At 32.0% G+C, this 20,899-nt stretch overlaps 1 protein-coding gene across 2 annotated transcripts; it reads left to right on the top strand.

Annotated features, from left to right (window-relative positions):
* Positions 1-972: 972 nt before the first annotated feature.
* Positions 973-6,333, top strand: SAC8 (SAC domain-containing protein 8). 2 transcript variants are annotated; one of them, XM_085726748.1, is made up of 20 exons: positions 973-1,281; positions 1,727-1,801; positions 2,112-2,239; positions 2,337-2,428; positions 2,537-2,594; positions 2,703-2,759; positions 2,866-2,899; positions 3,045-3,125; positions 3,211-3,317; positions 3,488-3,574; positions 3,682-3,759; positions 4,292-4,356; positions 4,482-4,580; positions 4,695-4,794; positions 4,877-4,985; positions 5,067-5,139; positions 5,220-5,313; positions 5,481-5,567; positions 5,858-5,924; positions 6,026-6,333. In XM_085726748.1, exons 1-20 carry the CDS (start codon positions 1,122-1,124, stop codon positions 6,151-6,153), a joined length of 1,779 nt encoding a protein of 592 aa, XP_085582874.1. In that variant the 5' UTR covers positions 973-1,121; the 3' UTR covers positions 6,154-6,333. The 2 variants fall into 2 exon arrangements, with proteins under 2 accessions (XP_085582874.1, XP_085582875.1); XM_085726749.1 differs by having other exon boundaries at positions 2,866-2,947; positions 3,057-3,125.
* The last annotated feature ends 14,566 nt before the right edge of the window (positions 6,334-20,899 follow it).

Below are 20,899 nucleotides of genomic sequence, written 5' to 3'. Positions count from 1 at the left end.
TAATTTAGTTATAAAGCTATACTTTTACCATTGAACTAATATTCAAGTGTATCTTTTTCTTTTTGAAAGAATTCAAGTGTATTTTTTTTAGAACATCAAGTGTATCTTCTTTGTTAACCTTTTAAATAAATTTTAACTAACTCTTGAGATTAAAAGTATGTAGTAAATATTTGTTTGTGATTCCTTTTAAACTTGTTCAAAGGTGTTTGTTCTCTATTTTTAATTGTTTTTAATGAAAAAAATTAGATTAGGTTTAATAATTTGTTTCTAAACAAAATTAATTTAAGGTAAAATTATTCTTGTTGTCCATTTCAAGTAACAATTTTGTCAATTATCTTTTTTACGGTATTTTGATCCTTTTAGCTCATTCGCATACAGATTTTCAAGCGTTGAATTTAATATTTATATGCAAATATGGGTGAAGGACCATAGATTTGAGAGTTAAATAAGTTTGTCCTCCATAAAAAAATTTCAAATTTCACTTTTAGTGTCGCTAAAAATTTCTTCAATTTTTTGGTCGTCCTATTATTTTCCATTATCGCTTTTGTTTTCCGCCTTTAAGTCAATTTTTAAGAGATATTCTTATTATATTTTAAAGGAATTGTTTATTGTTACGGATCATCATTTAACGAAACACTCGTTGAATTTGTCTCAGCCACACTCTGATTTCTGTCAAATCCCATTAATATGTGTTGGTTCAAAAGATTTGAAGAAAGAGAGCTTTTCTAAAAATAAAGTCGTAGATTTAAAGTTTGAAAATCCATATAGATATGTATCAAAAGAATCAAAATGACATAAAAAACAACGAATCGTTATTTGAAATTAAATTAAGTAATTTTGCCTTAATTTAAACAATTAGGGACGCTGTCCTAACTTTTTTTAAAACTTTTTTACTTGGGAATTATTGAAGTTAGCATGATCTGAAATTGGATTTTCAATCATTATTCTAGGGGCATTCATGTAATTTACAACAAAATGGTGGTTGGCCATTGAAGATGAGGAACATGTAACAGGTTGTTACATATGACTACGACTTTCTCATCATTGCAAACTTTACGTTTGACGTTATTGTCTTTTAACTTCTTGAAGAATTGTCTTGTTTTTCCTCAATCATTTTGTAAATGGACATTGAACCCACTTCAGATTCTTCTGAAAGATTCAAGCTTTATGATGAGCTTGAATTGCAAGAATTTCAAGACAAATTTGTGATCAAATCCCTTCAATCTCCTAATGAAGGGTTTTGGATTAGTCGTGTTGATGGAAACATTAATTTACTTGATGGTAATCTTCTTTTTATTGATTTATTTTTTATTTTTTTGTTGAATTTTAGTTCTTTTTCATTTTATGATTGGTGGGAAATGGAAAGAAGATTAATTTTAGTTTTTTGTGAAGTTTGTAGCTTTATTATTGTTATTGTTATGATAAGAAGATTAATTGAGAAGTTGATTTGTTTTTTCAACTGGAAATTTTTTTTGTGGTGGTTTTGGTTAGTTATTGATATTATTTTGGGAAAGAAAAAAGGATCATGAGTGTTTTTGTTACATATGACTTTCTGCATTTACACATTTAAGAATGAAGTTATTATAGCTAAAAACTACTGTTTATTACATCCTGCTGTTTGGTCTGTACTTGGTTGGTTTGCACTTATTTAGTAACATACTTGAAATGACAATTTTAGTGTAATGATTTTGTTTTATGATTTGTTTTTTGTATTAATCGTTTGCAGGTGACGCAGTCTCAGAAAGTCCGACGAAGACATCTACGATTTATGGTGTGGTGGGAACAATAAGATTGGTTGTAGGTAGATATGCTTAGAATCTCTTCTTGAGTTGATTTTACTTGTATTTGCATATGCATTTGTTTTCATATGTTTGCATTTAAATATGCTGTTAAGGGAAACAATGCTATTAACTTCTTTCATTTTCCTATTAAGGAAAGTCTTCTTCTGAAGTAGGTTATGTTGAATGCATTTGGTTTAGCAGAAAGAAGTTAACTAGCTAAAAGAATTTAGATGAACAGAAGAAAATCTTTATATTCTCTAGTAACTACCTAGACTAACAATATAACTTGCATTATACTCGTTAAGGTTCAATGATGCTATCTTGATACAGGAACTTATGCCATTGTAATAACTTCTCGGAAGGAAGTTGGAAGTTTCCTTGGTTTTCCGGTATATCGCTTGATGTCGATGAGAGTACTTGCGTGTAACCAGGCTTTGAAGTTTTCAACTTCTCAAGAAGTAAGAGGTTATATAATTATAAGTTATTGAGTGATCAATCAAGTGTTATACGTATGATTCATGCTCAATACGTCCTTTTTGTTTTATTTTTCTGTAGAAAAAGGATGAGGCGTACTTTTTGACACTGTTGAAAATAGTGGAGTCAATGCCTGGTCTATACTATTCTTATGAAACAGATATTACATTAAAGTGAGTTTATCAGTCCATAAATTGCTGGTTTATTATTATCTTAGACCCTTGATATTCATATCTTTGCAAGATTGATGTTCATGAGATGTAATTCGTCTTGTCGACCAGCTTGCAGAGAAGAAGCAAGTTTGTAGAAGGGTGGGCGAGTAAGCCACTGTGGAAGCAGGTTGGTAGACATAATGCTCAATATTTTTACTGCATTACAATGTGTCACAATAATCATATCAGACCATTTCTCTTATGCATTTAGTACTTTTTTCCGTCTATATTTCAGGCTGACCCGCGATACGTCTGGAACAAACATCTTACAGAGGAGCTTATCGAGTATAAGGTCAGGCAATTTTGCAAAGAAGTCTCTCAAAGTTTTAACTTCGTCTTGTCTTTCTTATTAGGATACTAAAGTTGTCCTCTTAACACCAAACTTTTTTTTATGGCAGCTTGACAGATTCATCATGCCGATAGTACAAGGGAATATCCTGATATTTAAACTACCTTTTCTCTCCCCCATCCCCTTTCTGTGTGTGTGCCTATGCTCTCTGCATAATATCATTACAAGAAAAGGAAGTATGCATTCAATTAAATAAGCCTGTTATGTTTTCCCTTAACCGAGACTTAAGCTTCCAAACAGCTGAGCTGAAGCTAAAAGACTCATGTGCTAAACTGTCATTAATTTCAAGGAGATGTACACGGCGTTTAGGTACAGTGTCCAAAGATGCTTCCCTATAATGGTAGTTAGATAAATTTGCAATAGCTCAATATAATATGGAAATATGGTGACACAGGAACAAGAATGTGGAGAAGAGGAGCTAACTTTGAAGGTGACTCTGCCAATTTCATTGAAACTGAACAGTTGCTTGAAATTGAAGAATTCAAGTTCTCATTTTTGCAGGTATTATTTTACACTAATGCGTACTTAATTCCAGTATTTCCTTGATAGTTTATCCTTATAGTTTATCCTCATTTTTCCTTGATAGTCAATGAATATTTTATATTTTATCTTACAATATCGATTTTTGTTTTCCCTGTTAGTGATTTGTACTCTAATTAATTACTTTGTAGGTTCGAGGTTCGATTCCTATTTTGTGGGAGCAGATTGTTGATCTCAGCTATAAACCTCATCTTAGGGTTATCAGTCATGAGCAAACAGTACACTTCTAGTTCTCGATTCTTCTGGTTCCTAAAAGCTTTTGACATAATTTAGATTTATACATGTTTCTTAGTGCTTTTATCCCACTCTACTCCTTATGTTTCAGCCAAATATTGTGGAGCGTCATTTCCATGATCTCTCACAAAGATATGGAGAGATATTAGCAGTTGATCTAACTGACAAGGTAAGACTTCTATCTACTCTCTTTCAACGCTAATATGATTCTCTCCCGAATTTATTTTTCAGATTTATAGCGAGTCCAAAGATATGTAGCATCTTCTTGATGTTTTCTAGGAGGCAAAGATATTCATGATTAAGTAAAACTGATTTTGGTTTTCTTTTTGGCCACAAACAGCTCGCTGCTTTAGGGACTTTTTCATGATATCTATTCAAATATTTTTCCTTCATAGGAAGTGTTGTCAAATAGCGGTTATAGCATAGAGGAATTTGAACAAATCGTTATTGTTCTGTGGTACACTATTTGGTATAAAGTGTTGTTAAATAATGGAAATAGCAGTGCTATAGCACTTTAGCATAGTTGAATTTGAACAAACTACTATTTTCCGCAACCGCAATTGACAACCCTGCCTATAGGATATATGATTGTGTTAATTGTTTCCATATCCATTCTCTTCAGCCAATTTTCTGTTTCAACTGTCTCTTACTTTGTGTATAATGTTTTGATCAATTTCCTGTTAATTCTACTTTTGTTGCAGCACGGTGAAGAAGGTAAATTAAGTGCAGCATATGCTGCTGAAATGAAAAATCAGCAAAGTGCGAGGTGATCATTTAGACTTTTTTCTTATACCATTCTTGTGTTGCAAACTTACGACCTTGTGCTATGGAGTCTGCTTTATTTTGTACCTTTATGGTTTTATGTTTTATTGACTCACGACACTATGGCAGATATGTGCCATTTGATTTCCATTGCCACTGTCGGGGTTCAAATTTCGATGATTTGAAAATCCTCTACGATCAAATTTCCGACGATTTTGAAAAACAAAGGTATTGAAAAAAATCAAGTGTTTTATTTACAAATATAATAGCTAGTTGCTACAATACAGATATGTTGGCAATCTATGATTCAGACTTTTAATCACTACTGTTTCAGCTGAGCAGATACTTCATGATAGATAGAAAAGGCGATATACTAGAGGAGCAGAAAGGAATTATCAGATCAAACTGCATTGATTCCCTTGATCGAACAAATGTTACTCAGGTTCGCCTATAATGGATGATATTTTCCTCCAGCCTGGAAGTTATGCAGCTACTTATTTTGATTGTCTTGCCGTTGTTTGCAGTGTTATATGGCCCAGAAAGCATTAAATCTTCAATTGCAGAGGGTTGGAGTGCTTAATAGCTCCGAGTGCATTTCAATGTTCGACGAGGAATATGGAAAATTTAGAATATGTATGAAATTTTTTGATAATTTCTGTTGCGCTTCTTTATGAATTATAACCCTGCTTATTTGAACTCAATAATTTTATTTAGTGTGGGCAGAGCAAGGTGATGAGATAAGCCTTGAGTATGCTGGGACTAATGCCCTCAAAGGGGACTTGGTTAGGTATGAAAAAATTTGATAACGAATCATGTGTTTTCATGTTTCCTTCTGTGATACTGATGAATTTTGGATTTATGATGCAGATATGGAAAAAAGACTCTGTCTGGATTAATTAAAGATGGGATGAGTGCACTTTCGCGCTACTATTTGAATAACTTCCACGATGGGATTCGGCAGGCAAGTTAATATTTATGTTAATCATTCTTTGAGCTGTGTTATTTTCACTCACAGATTTGACGTCAAAATTCGACAACAATTTAGATCGTTAACATAGCTAACCATTCAGTGAATACATAAATGACAGTTAATTGAAAAGTGGTTAATAAGTTTCATGTTTTATGCAGGATGCCTTGGATCTGATAAGCGGTCACTATACTGTCAGCAGAAACATTCCTTCTCACTTCCAGCGAAGTAGCTTTGAACCTTTAACTGTAAGTAGCGTCAGATCCTAATATCTCTAATTTCTACCACTTGAATCCTGAAAATTTCTAATGGCTAAAAAAGTATTAGATTCATATGAAAGAATGCTCATCATATCAAAAACGTTAACACTTTGACAAGGCGAATAACACACCTAATTTTAATGCTTTTCGAAGAAGACACCTAATTTTTAATGTTGTTTATGGATATAGATAACTTCATTACATTCATTTTTAAAATGGATAATGAAACCAATTTAATGTGCTATTAACATGTTTCATGGAAAAATGTAAACATGCAGTACCTCCCTGTGGCATCAGCTTTGATAATTGGTGGTTTGACAGTAACTACCTTCAGTCTTCAGCAAGGTATTTAATTATGTGTTTCTTCCATCTGAATAAAAGGTTTTTGATGCTTACTTTGCTTTTCTTTTTATTTTATTTTTTAAATTTTGTTGTTTATTTTATAGTCGGCCGAAATGCACAGCAGTATGTATCTTCTGTACTATGTGCTGGAATAACTGCTGGAGTCATGGCAATTGTCAAAGCTAATGGAAGGCAGTTCTGTTCAAGGCCTCGTTTGTGCGGTCTCTTGTGATACAAGTAACCATGATTTTCACTACTATTGTTAAATCAAACTCAAAAGAAAAAAGTTGCGTGCTCTCATTCTAGAGATTGTAAATATGATGCTTATGCTGATAGATATTGAATTGCCCCACTGTGTGTTAAAATCAACAAAAAAATGTGTAGAAAAGTAGTACTTTATCATTGGTGAAAATTGTGTTTTCAACTCTCATTGAATGAACAGATTAATCAAGTAGCATAAACCCATATCGTAAAAGTACTCATTTACTCGCTTTAGAATGAAATATAAGCAAAAACGGTGATTGAAAAATTGATGTATGTAGACTAAATTTTTAAACACGTGGATCAAGTTTTTAATCACCCCTTTCTCTTATATTTCGTTGGGGAGGGAGTACAAGTTATTTATATAACAAAAGATAATACAAAGTCAAATTATTTTCAAATAAGTTGCGCTCATTATAAGGGCACGTTAAGGCTCTGTTTAGTAAAAATAGCAGATAGTTGATAAGTTAGTTGATAGCTGATAAGTTAGTTGATAGCTGATGACTGATAGTTAATAGCTTATAGCGGATAGTTGATGACTGATAACTTCTAATTGATAAGCTAGTTGAAGTGTTTGGTAAAATTAGCGGTTTAATTAGCTGATAAATGTAAAATGACACAAAAGAACGTTTTTATTTCATAATAAAATTAACAACCATCAATATTTAAGTATTTACTATTTAATAATTTAAATTTATTAATTTAATATATCTTTTTATATATTATTTAGTATATCTTTTTTATAATTTATAATAAGTTTTATTAATTTAATGTGTCTTTTATATATTATTGTTAAAATAATTTTTATTTCCTAAAATCTTATTTTGATATTATTTTATTTCAGTTATTTATACTTAATAAAAGTTAAACATAGAAAAAACTAAACGTAACTCTTCTATATGTCACAAAAAAATAAAACTTTTCTATATAAAAGAAACTGAATGTGAATCTCTCAAATTAAAAAAAAAAAAAAAAAAAAACTTAACGTAACAATATTGCAACACACCTGTATATATATTATTTTTAAGGAAAACACAACTAGAATATTCATTTATTGCAATTTTGAAATCTGAAGTTTAATTAAATGTAACCTTTTTTTCCTATACGTGGTTAAAGTAAAAATGAATTTTGATTAAAATAGTAAGGATAAAAGTGGAAGAAAAAACAATAAGCTATAAGCTCAAACGCTACTTGAAATAGCGTCTGAAAAATAAGTTATAAGCTCGTGAGATTCACTATAAGCTCTTGACAAGATGACGTTTACCAAACGGAGTTTTTTTGGATATACGAACTTATAAACTATCTGCTATAAGCTATAAGTTAATTTGTTAGCCTTACCGATAAGACCCATAATAGATGCACTGCACTTTCTACCAGAAGTTATAGTTGACATAATCCCTTGGATTCTTTAATGTTCAATTTTTATGTTATGCTGCAATGCATCACCTTCCAATTCTTTGTAGTCACACAATCATATATTCGATCATTATTATAAGCAAAAAAAATCAACTTTATATTCATTCAATAAATGATGTAATTGATATTGAATAAATACATCATTTATTTAATGAACCTAGAACTTTAAATTAAGATCTAACGGTTCATGGTAAATCATGTCTAAACTATAAAATTGGAATGATTAATCTAGTCCTGGTATGATTTAGATTGGTAATTACATTGATTGCTTTAATACAAGAAATCCAAATCCTATACCATTTTGGATTGTGACAACTTTTCATGTGAAAGTTAAATAGCAAAAGTTATTGATTAAATTTGCACTTGCTCAAAATTAATCTTTTAATTTCAATCAAATAAACACCGTACCGTACTAAAACGAAAAGTAAAAAAAAAACACGTACAAAGACGGATTATAAAAAAATCTACAGACGTTGTCTTACATAAAAATATAAAAGGAGGAGAACAACCGCCTATGCCAATACTTAGCCTTGGAGAAAAGTAAAGAACCGACTTGTATTTTAGGGCTGTTAGAACTTAGAATTGGTAACATGCTTGAAGATTCATTTTTGTAAAACAATGTGCTTTAGAATCTTTTTTTTTTATATATAATACTACAAAGATTCATACTATGAATATGTCACCTGAGTTTGATTTCGTAAGCCTCGGACCAACAAAGTCCACTCATTATTTGAGTCAAAAAAAATAAAAAAAAAGGTCCTCACATTATTTTCATGTGTCACCGCCAATGAATAAGTAGAATCTAGAAACAATGAATAAAGAAAGTAAATAAAATGTTAACAATAATAATAAAAAGAGTGTTACTTTTCCCACCCTATGGCCTTCTCGCGCGCCCTGCAAAAATTCCAAAAATACCCCTTGTCCGGATTATGTTTTCCGGACCATATTGTTAGTGTTTCCGGATTATAAAATCCGAACAAAGACGATATGAATATTTTGTGTCTTTCTTTGATGTCAAGGGTCTCTGTTGACCGTTATATGAACCCCACACAAGCTGAAATGCTATTGTAGGGTTCATAGTAACGGTCAACAATGACCATGACACCTCAAACACTCCTACAAAACTTAAAAAATTTGAAGAGAATGGCAGAAAAGAGGTGAAGAGAGTTCCGGAAATTATAATCCGAACAAAGACGAAATTAATATTTTGTGTCTTTCTTTGATGTCAAGGGTCTCTGTTGACCGTTATATGAACCCCACACAAGCTGAAATGCTATTGCAGGGTTCGTAGGAACGGTCAACAATGACCATGACACCACCGACACTCCTACAATACTTAAAAAATTTGAAGAAAATGGAAGGAAAGAGGTGAAGTGAAGAATGAATGTATTTGTTGAAGATGGAAGCCTATTTATAGCCTTAAACAAGTCCTAGGTCATTAATACAGTCAATGAAAACGTGTTAGTAGTTGTAACCGTCCAACCACTAATTGATGACACTCTTTCAAAAGAAGTCAAGCAATTTTTCAAAAGAAGTCAATGCTGAAGCATTCCAGATTATACATTCCGGAATGTCCTTAGCCCTACAAAGAAGTGCAAACGTTCCCCTCGTTCACCATAAGAGCATCATAATCGCACTAATCCAGAAAATATATTCTGAAATTCAAAGGTGCATTCCGGATTGTATATTCCGGAACGCCTCAGTGCCATGGCCGGTGGTCTGCACCACACGCATTTGTCGGTGGTCAAGTCAAAAAAACGTGTTTTACCATGTTTTTTGACTGCGTTAATGGTTTCCCAACCATTTTTCACCCACCCCTCCCTATAAATACCCTTCCAAACCCCACCATTTCTCACACCATCCCTCTCCTCCTCTTCTTCCTTCTACAACCATGGTTTTCCATCGTTGGCCTTTCATAGATAAGGGCCTCGTTGAAAACTTTCAGGGCTTGTATGAACGGTCAATGAGGATGGAACCGCGCTGCAACGAAGGGCGGTTCATCTGAGGGTCATGTGGGTCAGTGTGGTTATATTGCAACACGCCTGTATATATATTATTTTTAAGGAAAACACAACTAGAATATTCATTTATTGCAATTTTGAAATCTGAAGTTTAATTAAATGTAACCTTTTTTTCCTATACGTGGTTAAATATTGGAGTAAAAATGAATTTTGATTAAAATAGTAAGGATAAAAGTGGAAGAAAAAACAATAAGCTATAAGCTCAAACGCTACTTGAAATAGCGTCTGAAAAATAAGTTATAAGCTCGTGAGATTCACTATAAGCTCCTGACAAGATGACGTTTACCAAACGGAGTTTTTTTGGATATACGAACTTATAAACTATCTGCTATAAGCTATAAGTTAATTTGTTAGCCTTACCGATAAGACCCATAATAGATGCACTGCACTTTCTACCAGAAGTTATAGTTGACATAATCCCTTGGATTCTTTAATGTTCAATTTTTATGTTATGCTGCAATGCATCACCTTCCAATTCTTTGTAGTCACACAATCATATATTCGATCATTATTATAAGCAAAAAAAATCAACTTTATATTCATTCAATAAATGATGTAATTGATATTGAATAAATACATCATTTATTTAATGAACCTAGAACTTTAAATTAAGATCTAACGGTTCATGGTAAATCATGTCTAAACTATAAAATTGGAATGATTAATCTAGTCCTGGTATGATTTAGATTGGTAATTACATTGATTGCTTTAATACAAGAAATCCAAATCCTATACCATTTTGGATTGTGACAACTTTTCATGTGAAAGTTAAATAGCAAAAGTTATTGATTAAATTTGCACTTGCTCAAAATTAATCTTTTAATTTCAATCAAATAAACACCGTACCGTACTAAAACGAAAAGTAAAAAAAAAACACGTACAAAGACGGATTATAAAAAAATCTACAGACGTTGTCTTACATAAAAATATAAAAGGAGGAGAACAACCGCCTATGCCAATACTTAGCCTTGGAGAAAAGTAAAGAACCGACTTGTATTTTAGGGCTGTTAGAACTTAGAATTGGTAACATGCTTGAAGATTCATTTTTGTAAAACAATGTGCTTTAGAATCTTTTTTTTTTATATATAATACTACAAAGATTCATACTATGAATATGTCACCTGAGTTTGATTTCGTAAGCCTCGGACCAACAAAGTCCACTCATTATTTGAGTCAAAAAAAATAAAAAAAAGGTCCTCACATTATTTTCATGTGTCACCGCCAATGAATAAGTAGAATCTAGAAACAATGAATAAAGAAAGTAAATAAAATGTTAACAATAATAATAAAAAGAGTGTTACTTTTCCCACCCTATGGCCTTCTCGCGCGCCCTGCAAAAATTCCAAAAATACCCCTTGTCCGGATTATGTTTTCCGGACCATATTGTTAGTGTTTCCGGATTATAAAATCCGAACAAAGACGATATGAATATTTTGTGTCTTTCTTTGATGTCAAGGGTCTCTGTTGACCGTTATATGAACCCCACACAAGCTGAAATGCTATTGCAGGGTTCATAGTAACGGTCAACAATGACCATGACACCTCAAACACTCCTACAAAACTTAAAAAATTTGAAGAGAATGGCAGAAAAGAGGTGAAGAGAGTTCCGGAAATTATAATCCGAACAAAGACGAAATTAATATTTTGTGTCTTTCTTTGATGTCAAGGGTCTCTGTTGACCGTTATATGAACCCCACACAAGCTGAAATGCTATTGCAGGGTTCGTAGGAACGGTCAACAATGACCATGACACCACCGACACTCCTACAATACTTAAAAAATTTGAAGAAAATGGAAGGAAAGAGGTGAAGTGAAGAATGAATGTATTTGTTGAAGATGGAAGCCTATTTATAGCCTTAAACAAGTCCTAGGTCATTAATACAGTCAATGAAAACGTGTTAGTAGTTGTAACCGTCCAACCACTAATTGATGGCACTCTTTCAAAAGAAGCCAAGCAATTTTTCAAAAGAAGTCAATGCTGAAGCATTCCAGATTATACATTCCGGAATGTCCTTAGCCCTACAAAGAAGTGCAAACGTTCCCCTCGTTCACCATAAGAGCATCATAATCGCACTAATCCAGAAAATATATTCTGAAATTCAAAGGTGCATTCCGGATTGTATATTCCGGAACGCCTCAGTGCCATGGCCGGTGGTCTGCACCACACGCATTTGTCGGTGGTCAAGTCAAAAAAACGTGTTTTACCACGTTTTTTGACTGCGTTAATGGTTTCCCAACCATTTTTCACCCACCCCTCCCTATAAATACCCTTCCAAACCCCACCATTTCTCACACCATCCCTCTCCTCCTCTTCTTCCTTCTACAACCATGGTTTTCCATCGTTGGCCTTTCATAGATAAGGGCCTCGTTGAAAACTTTCAGGGCTTGTATGAACGGTCAATGAGGATGGAACCGCGCTGCAACGAAGGGCGGTTCATCTGAGGGTCATGTGGGTCAGTGTGGTTATTAGCTTCGCCTGTCGGGGCGTAAGTCTGAGCACCCCCCACCTCCCTCAGGGGCATTGGTTTCTTCTTCCCGCCCTCATCTTCCCCCCTCCTCCGGTTTTCCTCCAATAGCCAAGCTACTGCTATGTCCTATCACATAGCAGTGGTTAGGCTCTTAGGAGATTAGAATTAGGCTCTCAGGAGATTAGAAATAGATTTAGGATGTTATGTAATAAGCTTAAAAAGCTTGAAGATTATTGTAATGTATTGTTCATATATTAATAAAATGAGTTGTTTTTATGTTTGTGAACTTTGACTAGGGTTTATCCACTTGTGAGATTGAGGATCAGGGCTTTTATTGTGGAACCAGCAACCCTCAAAGTCGATTCAAAAGTGGTCAAACATGAGAAAACATGTTCTAACAATCAATATATTTTTATACAATTTGTGTTTGAACTTTTGGGTTCTTAGCGTCAAAGATGTGGATCTTCTACCAAGAGTTCAAATGGGCATGGAGATCATGATTGTATTTCCTAGGTTTATGGATATAGTTTTTAACATGATTGCTTTCGTCATTCAAAAAATGTTAGCAGTGCAGCCGTTGCAATTTGTCTTTCATTTATGTGTAAGTTTTCTATTTATAATCCTAGTTCAATATATAAGATTTGATTAGAATTTTTTTTATTCTTTTGTCTTTTTATGTGATTTTATTTTGAAGAGAAAAACAAAGGTTTTAATTCAATCTCCTAAAATAAAGTTTTTAATTCTTTTTTTTTCTTTCAATTAAAAAATTGTAACATTGTTTTAGTATGTTTCCTGTTTTTATTTATTTCTAAAAAATAAATTTTTAGTTTCTGCAGTATCTGTATAAATATTTAAAAATTGAAGAAAAAACTGGGTATAAAATTAAATAATATCTTTATAGTTAAAAAAATTAAACAGGTTATTAAAAACATTAAAGAGCATTTAGATGAGATGACACGGGTCTCTTCTAAATTAACCAAAGTTCTGGGTTTAAATCTCATATTTAGCATACAACAGTGTTATCTATATGATATAAATTTACGATCTGTTTCATCGCCCTTTATGAAAATGATTTCCTTTTGCTTTGGTGTTGACATGTGTCGCTGTTTCTCATGGTTTAGAATTTCAAGCAAGTGTCGACATGTGGCACCCTTCTATTCTTTTATTCTCAAGCCTTTGAATTATTATAACTTTCCCTATTATTTTTTGTAATTAATTTTTGTTACCATGTATATCAATTTGATACCCTATCTAAGGATTTGTAATATAATTTTCCTCTGTTTAGTTTCGTCGTAGTAGTAGTAATAGTAATAATAATAATAATAATAATAATAATAATAATAATAATAATAATAATAATAATAATAATAATAATAATAATAATAATAATAATAATAATAATAATAATAATAATAATAGTTTTATTACAACAAATAATGGTATCAATAATGACAAAAATGTATTTTTTTAATAATATAATCATGCCCAAAAATAAAATTGGTTACAATGTCAATACTCATTGTTTATTGTTAAGAATGATAATCTATTTTTTTCTTTACAATATATGCACACAAAAAAAAAATTTTGGACGAACGAGTATTGCAAGGCTTTTAATTGCTGGTTTAATTTAGGAGTTTAAATTGCCATATATGTTGCACGTAATTGATGAAAGGAAACATGTATTGCATGGTACTAATAGGTTAGCGGCAGACTTATGATTGGTAAGCTTTAACAAAACAAATAAAAATTAATGTATTTTGTTTAATAGCTAAGATATGCGCTCAAATTTCTTTTAAAAAAAAGGATATCAGTTCAAATTAAATATTGTTATTTTACGAAATTGTCCTGAAAAATCAACTATAAATTAGACATGTTGGTCAACAGCTTATTCACATCACAACTCCAATTATGCAGTTGTCTTTCTTTCTATTTCGTTTCTTTTTCTTTGCGTCATCTTCGTATCTCTCTCTATAATCAAATGTCTCCAAAGATCGACTTTGTTTATGATATATCCCATTTGAAAGAAAGTTGGAATATCAGGGTACAAGTTGTCCGGTTTTGGTTTGCGAGAGATATGAACAAGGACAAACTTCCTTACTCCTTGGAGATGGTTCTAATGAGCAATAAGGTTGTTTGACCTCGATTTTTTTTATTTTTATATTTTTATATCTGCTTTTATATTAGATCGTTTTTTTGTTCGTCTGTTTGTTTGTTTTTATATATTTTTTTGATCAATATAAATGATACCCGATCCTAATATCTCTCATTCACATCAAGAAACTTGGAGTATCAATGGTCAAATCATGTGGTTGATTTATTTAGTTATTTTTTCCGTTTAAAATTATAGCATTAGTCTAATTTCTTTGTCCGATGTCTCCTCTCATTTTTTGTATTCTGAGACGCGTTCGTGAAGACAAAAAAAATCAATGTACGAATTCTTAATAAGATACAAAATCTTGATCATTTAATGAGATCTTTTTTTTAGGGAATTAACGAGTTCCCTTATTTAGTGTAATACCACATTAGGTAATTAATGTTTCATGCCATATATAGTTACGGTATATAATTTTTCATCTACATCATTGAATTTTTTTGAATCTATAATTCAATGTACGTATCCTCATTTCAATGTGATATAGGCAATTAGCTATAATTTTACATGTACGAATCCTATAATTTTTCGTTTACATGCCCTATATAACTATATAATTATATATCATAATGTGTAGCCTTTCAAAAAAAAAATCATAATGTGTAGTATTTATTTATAATATTGTTTATTATTTGTTTGTATTAATTTGTCTCTCTAATTGCTAATTAAGTAGATATCAAATTGAATGACTTCCTCTAAATGAAATAAGACCGGAATATCTTTAACGTAAAAACTCGACTTCGGCCATTACCTCTTTAAACATATAATTTTAAACCGTTGAACCGTTTAGTTACAACAAAAATCTCTTCATTTGGAGTTTATATTTCAAAAAGCATGAATTTGAAATAAAATACCTCAAGTCTAAAATATATAATCATTTATTTGTCCACATGCTATTTATAAAAAATATAAAATACCTCAAGTCTAAAATTTCAATTTTGTTGATAACTGGTTATATTAATTTTATACATTTTTTAGTTACGAAATCTATTATAGAATATTCGTTTTATACTGAAATGCATAAAAAAAATATAAAACACATGTAGTAGTAAATGTGACAAATAAGTATGATAAAGTTTGTGTTAATATCAATTAATTCACAATTTCTCAAAATAGTCGAATATCTCATATGATTATGATAGAGTAAAACGTTTTAAATGTCATAAACTAAGAAGATTCTAAATCCCCTTTTGATTAGTCTTATTAAGTACCCCATCCATCTCAAGTTATGAGTCTTTTTGGAGAAGATGTGAATTCTTCGTATCACATTCATTTTGGGGTGTCTCTAATATGAACCAAAAAAATAATTTGAACATTAACCTTTAAAATTTTAGTAAAAAAATAAATTTTATAATAATCAAAATTGAAGAATAAAAAATAATAATATATCAAACTTAACTAATAATAAAAGGATATACTCCCTCTGTTCCTTTTTAATTGTCACATTTTGACTTTTTACACAAACCAAGACAACAAATACTTTTACTACTTTTGATACAACAATTTATTTTTTTCCTATAATAACCTTAATCATTTAATACTTCATTTCATATATTTCTCTCTCTACAATAAATATATAAGGGTAATATAGGTAAAGCCACATTTAATGATACATTGAACTTTGAAAACGACAGTTAATTAGAAACAAATTTTTTATGCAAAAGTGACAATTATAAAGGAACGGAGGTAGTACCATTAGATTGGGTCTAAAACAGACAACCCCACTAATGCCTATAAGCAACACTTGATGTCTAGAAGCAACACATTTTGTTAGCTCAAGTACATTGTCAAATGAGCAAAGTTCTCTACATTGTCGTCTAGATGCAGTGAAAAATAAGTAAGGGTTTCCTTTTCTTTATGAACAGGTAGAAGTTATATCTGATAGTAGAATCCATTTTCGAATATAGAATATAGTCACTCTTACTTGAAACTAATAATAAAAGGATCCACCATTAGACTGGGTCTAAAACAGACAACCCTGTTATACCCTAATTTTGGACCTAAAAATACTTGATTTCTTGCATTTCAAGCCATTTGATCTGTCTCTGATCAATTACATCTTTCTCTGCATTTTATTTCAATTTTGTTTGCAAAATTTACATGCAAGGGTATTTTAGTCATTTCCTATGTCAAATGCCTCTCAATCTTTAAAAATTTGTTTAAGTCCTTTCAAATAGTTTGAATAAGTCTTCATTTCAATTCTATGTCAAAACCCATTTCAAAAATTGCATTTGAAGTCATTTTGAGTCAGTTTTGCCCCTAGGGGCATTTTAGTCTTTTCAAGTGTCAAAGCTCTGTTTAAACCCTTAAAATTGTCTCTAAGTCTTTCAATTTTGCTTGTATAAGTCTTTGCTTTAAACCCTTGTTAAAAATCCATTTTAAAATTCGCATCTGAGTCATTTTCAGTCGTTTTAGCCCCAGGGGCATTTTGGTCATTTCACACGAAATTTTGGCAGAGAGAGGTTACTTTAAAGTACCTCATTTAGGCCATTGGTTCGTTTTAGTCCGTTTTGTCAAATTTTAACCGTTTCACTTTACGTTTAGTCAAATTACCATTTTTATTCCAATTTTATTTTTTTAGTTCTTTTTTTTAAGTCCAAAGTGTCCAAAATTACATCCAAGTCCTTTTTAATTTTTCTTTTTTAGGCCTTTTAATTTCGTATTTTTGCATATTAGTCCTTTTTTGTTTCAATTTTTTCTTAAGTCTTAAAAATTGCATATCAGTCCAGTCCCCTTTATTGCAGATTGGTCCTTTTAGTTCTTAATTTTGCAGAAAGGCCCTTGGGTCCAAAATTGGTCCAGTTTCGAATCAGAGCAAGTCCAGGGACACATGTCAACAAGCCATTGGCCACCAAGGCCACATGGCAGCCTATAAAAGGAGCCAGTTCATCAATGCAGGGTCAGAATGAATGATTCGACGCCAACTCATCAAAAGGTCATAGAAACAGAATCACGTTTTCTCTCTCTAAACGGTTACGATCAAAACACAAACAATTCTCCAGAAAGTTCATCCCCAATCTCAAACCCTAGAATACCAGCATCACAAATTAAGCACAATTACAACAAATTTATTGCAATTCTCAGAGATTCGAGTTCGAATCTTCATCATCGAATTGAAAGAGCTGCAATTCAAGCACAATCCGAAGAAATTGTGCGATCACAGCTCGAAAAAGTGAGAAGAAGATGGATCGAAGCAGAATCAGACCGGTGAAGAAGAAGAAGAGAATAACTGATTTATTTTCAGTTCAAGACTTACCAGAAGCTTGCGTGGATCTTTTTGTTCGAATCTCCAAATCAAATTCAGGTAAACGCGTAAAAAACCTCCTCGTTTTCGTTCACAATCATCATCGAAGGTTTGTATTGAAAAGTAAACGGTGAATCGAAGTGAAAACCTTGAAAAGATTTGAACAAATTGAAAACCGAAACCCTAACTCTTAAAATCCTGAAGATTCACCGTTTATCTTTCAAATCAGAGTTCGAATTCAACATCAGAGTAGAAAATAGAGTGGATTAGGGTTTCGTCTCAAGGAATTCCGAAAAAGTTTGAAACCCTAGAAACCGAAGGTTCAAGTTCCGATCTACGTTGTTTCAGCCACAATTTCTTAAAAATAACCTTGGATCTGCAAACTGGAGAGGAAGACGAACGTTTCTGGACGTTTAATTTGAAAAGTTAGCATCAGTTCGTCGGAGAAGATGAAGATTCATCGGAATCTTCATCTTCCACCGCCGTCTTCCGCCGTCCTCTCCAGTTTCAGGTGAAGTTAGGGTTTAGAGAGAGAAGAGAGAAGAACGAGTGAAGAGAGAGAATGAGAAGTGAGAAATGAATTAGACCGGTCGCTTGGCATTTATATAAGGCCTTGGACCGGTCTGGTTCATTTGGTTCGCTTCCTTTCGTTTCCTGGCCGTTGGATCTAGGGTTGATCCATCTGGATCAATCCAACGGCCCCTGAGTTCCCTGGGAATCCAAGATCCATGCAGGTTTGGGTTGGGCTTAGTTCTTTCGTTTGTTCTGGATTTTTCTGCTATGTACACCACTAGACCTTGCTTTTCACACCTCCTGCATGTCAAAATTTTGTGCAAAAATTCCAAATAAATTTCTATGAGTTCTTGATATTTTTCTTGGTGTTTTTACAACATTGTTGCATAATAAAACTTGATAAAAAAATATGTATGACCTTTTTACCATTCTTGATAAAACTAGTTTTTTTCTTTTCTTGTGCTTTAGTCCAAAAACCTTTAAAAATTCCTAAAAATTCACATAGATTTCTCGATAATTTTGTAGCATTTTGTGATAATTTTTCATATTAAAATTGGTTAAAAAAAATAAGGTGTTGATTTTCCTACTATTTTGTGATATTTTGTGCTAAAAATAAATGAAATTTGTTTGATTTTAATCCCAATTGCTTGGTGAATATTTGTGACCTATACCACTTGATTCCGTAGAGTTTAGCCACTGTTTGTGTTTGATATTAATGCATGAATATGGATCTTGATTAGTTACTTAGCTTACAAGTTAGTTGTATAGTTAAATAATGCAAATATGCTTAAAGTTTGTTTTAAAATGCCAAGTAAATCATGTTGCCTTAATTCCCATTCCAAGACTTGATTCTAAGCCTTTAAAAATATATTGAAATGTGAGAATTATAGGTCATATGGTTCTTGCATTATATGAACAAATTTTAGCCATGTTTGCACTCATTTCCTATCCTTTATGTTCTAGTGTTTCTCTTGCTTTATTTCCTTTGATATTGTCATGTGCTACTAACTCCTTTCATTTCATGTTTCATCATTTCATAAGCATCTCCATTTCATCCCATATTCATCTCTATTTTTTCTTGCAATTTAATTTGTACCAAAGTTAGAATGTAAACACTTAGGAGTTTTGTAATATTTTCCTTTATGCACTTTCAATTTCTTGGCAAAGGGGCCATAGAATGTATCTAGGGTATGATGTAAAGGACAATGGACTCTAATAATGTACACCGACACATGCACACACACCACTTTAGGTATATAGCTAGAATATGCATGTTTAGATGTATGGTTAGGATTGTATGTTTAGATGAATGTTTAGGTTTTATACTTAGAAAAATCAATTTTCCAAAAAATATGAACAAACTTCACTCAAATCATTTTTTGAAATAAACCTTGGGATCAAAATCCCATTGTATTTTCCTTTTTCATTTTCTTAATCATATTTCAATGAAAATAATCATGTTTAGACCACATTTTGCAAATGACTAATTCAACCTCACAATTTCATAATCTCATGCCCTTGAGGCCTCTTTCTCTCATTCTTCAAAATTCCAATTTTCAAACTTAAAATCAACCAACAAAAACAAAAACCCTTTTTGGAAGAGAACTACGGTGGATTTGATCCCTTAAACGGGTACGTAGGCAAGGAACAAAATTCCTTCAATTCAAATAAAATAAAAATCCAAAAACATTCTTCTCCCTCCAATTCTTCATTTAGCAAACTTTAGGTGTAAATAACATTTCAAAATAGCATTTAAAAATAAAGCGCTCGCGTAGAAATTAAAGACGGTTCCTATAGGTTACTATAGTCGTTATGGGTGCCTAACACCTTCCCGTAGCGAAAACAACTCCCGGACCTCGATTCTCAAGGGTTTTGCTTACTTTTTCCCTTCCCAAGAAAAAATAAGATATCACCGGTTTAAAAGGTTCAAACTTAATCAATGTTTGACACCCGAAAACCAAGATAAAACAAACCCCACTAATGCCTATAAGCAACACATTTTGTTAGCTCAAGTACATTGTCAAATGAGCAAAGTTCTCTACATTGTCGTCTAGATGCAGTGAAAAATAAGTAAGGGTTTCCTTTTCTTTATGAACAGGTAGAAGTTGTATCTGAGAGTAGAATCCATTTTCGAATATAGAATATAGTCACTCTTACTTGAGAAAATATGGAAATAGTTGACATTATGACTATGCAAAGATTAATTTTGTGTGCCTACAAAAAACCAAGTGGGGTGAGTGAAAAAGCGAAAGAATTAGATGTTAGCATTGGTACACTGACAAATTATAAAGTTAGATCGAGAAATGAGATAGGAATTATCGTGGATAATGAGTGGAAGAATGAAATTATGAATGTAAAATAGATATGAGACCTTATCGTAACCCTAAAATTTGTAAGGAAACAATACATCTTTAATGTTATTAGTCATCACACATCATTTGTAGTGTTGGAAGAATATCTTAAAGTTAGTTTTTTGAAGTATTTAGAATACTTCATTTAGGATATTCCAGTAGGAGAAAATTTTACCTAGGAGGGGATCTAAATGGACATGTAGGGCCGATAGTGTTTCAAGAAGTTTTTAAGGTGTGCATGGGTGGTATGACATTGGGGAGTTAAATGCAAACGGTAAATTCATCACAAATTGTATGTTGACTTTTGATCAAACATTGAGATGTCATGTTCTCAGATAAATTTATTTCTTACTATGAAATATAACAAAAAGATTTGTTTGGAATATAAAGTCTTACCTGGAGTGAGTTTGACTATCTAACATAGATTATTGGTTACATATGTAAAGGTTAAAAGGAGAGAGAATATAAGAAGACGCAGTTAGACTCCCATGATAAGCTAAGTGATGACATTTATAGGGTGAAAATGAAAGTATTTTCCAACACATTATTTTA

This window comes from Medicago sativa, chromosome 7 (genome assembly GCF_051527215.1).
Source record: "Medicago sativa cultivar Bolivia chromosome 7, Bolivia_mono, whole genome shotgun sequence".
In the NCBI taxonomy this organism is placed as follows: domain Eukaryota; kingdom Viridiplantae; phylum Streptophyta; class Magnoliopsida; order Fabales; family Fabaceae; genus Medicago; species Medicago sativa.
This window is presented reverse-complemented; position numbering and strand designations above follow the sequence as displayed.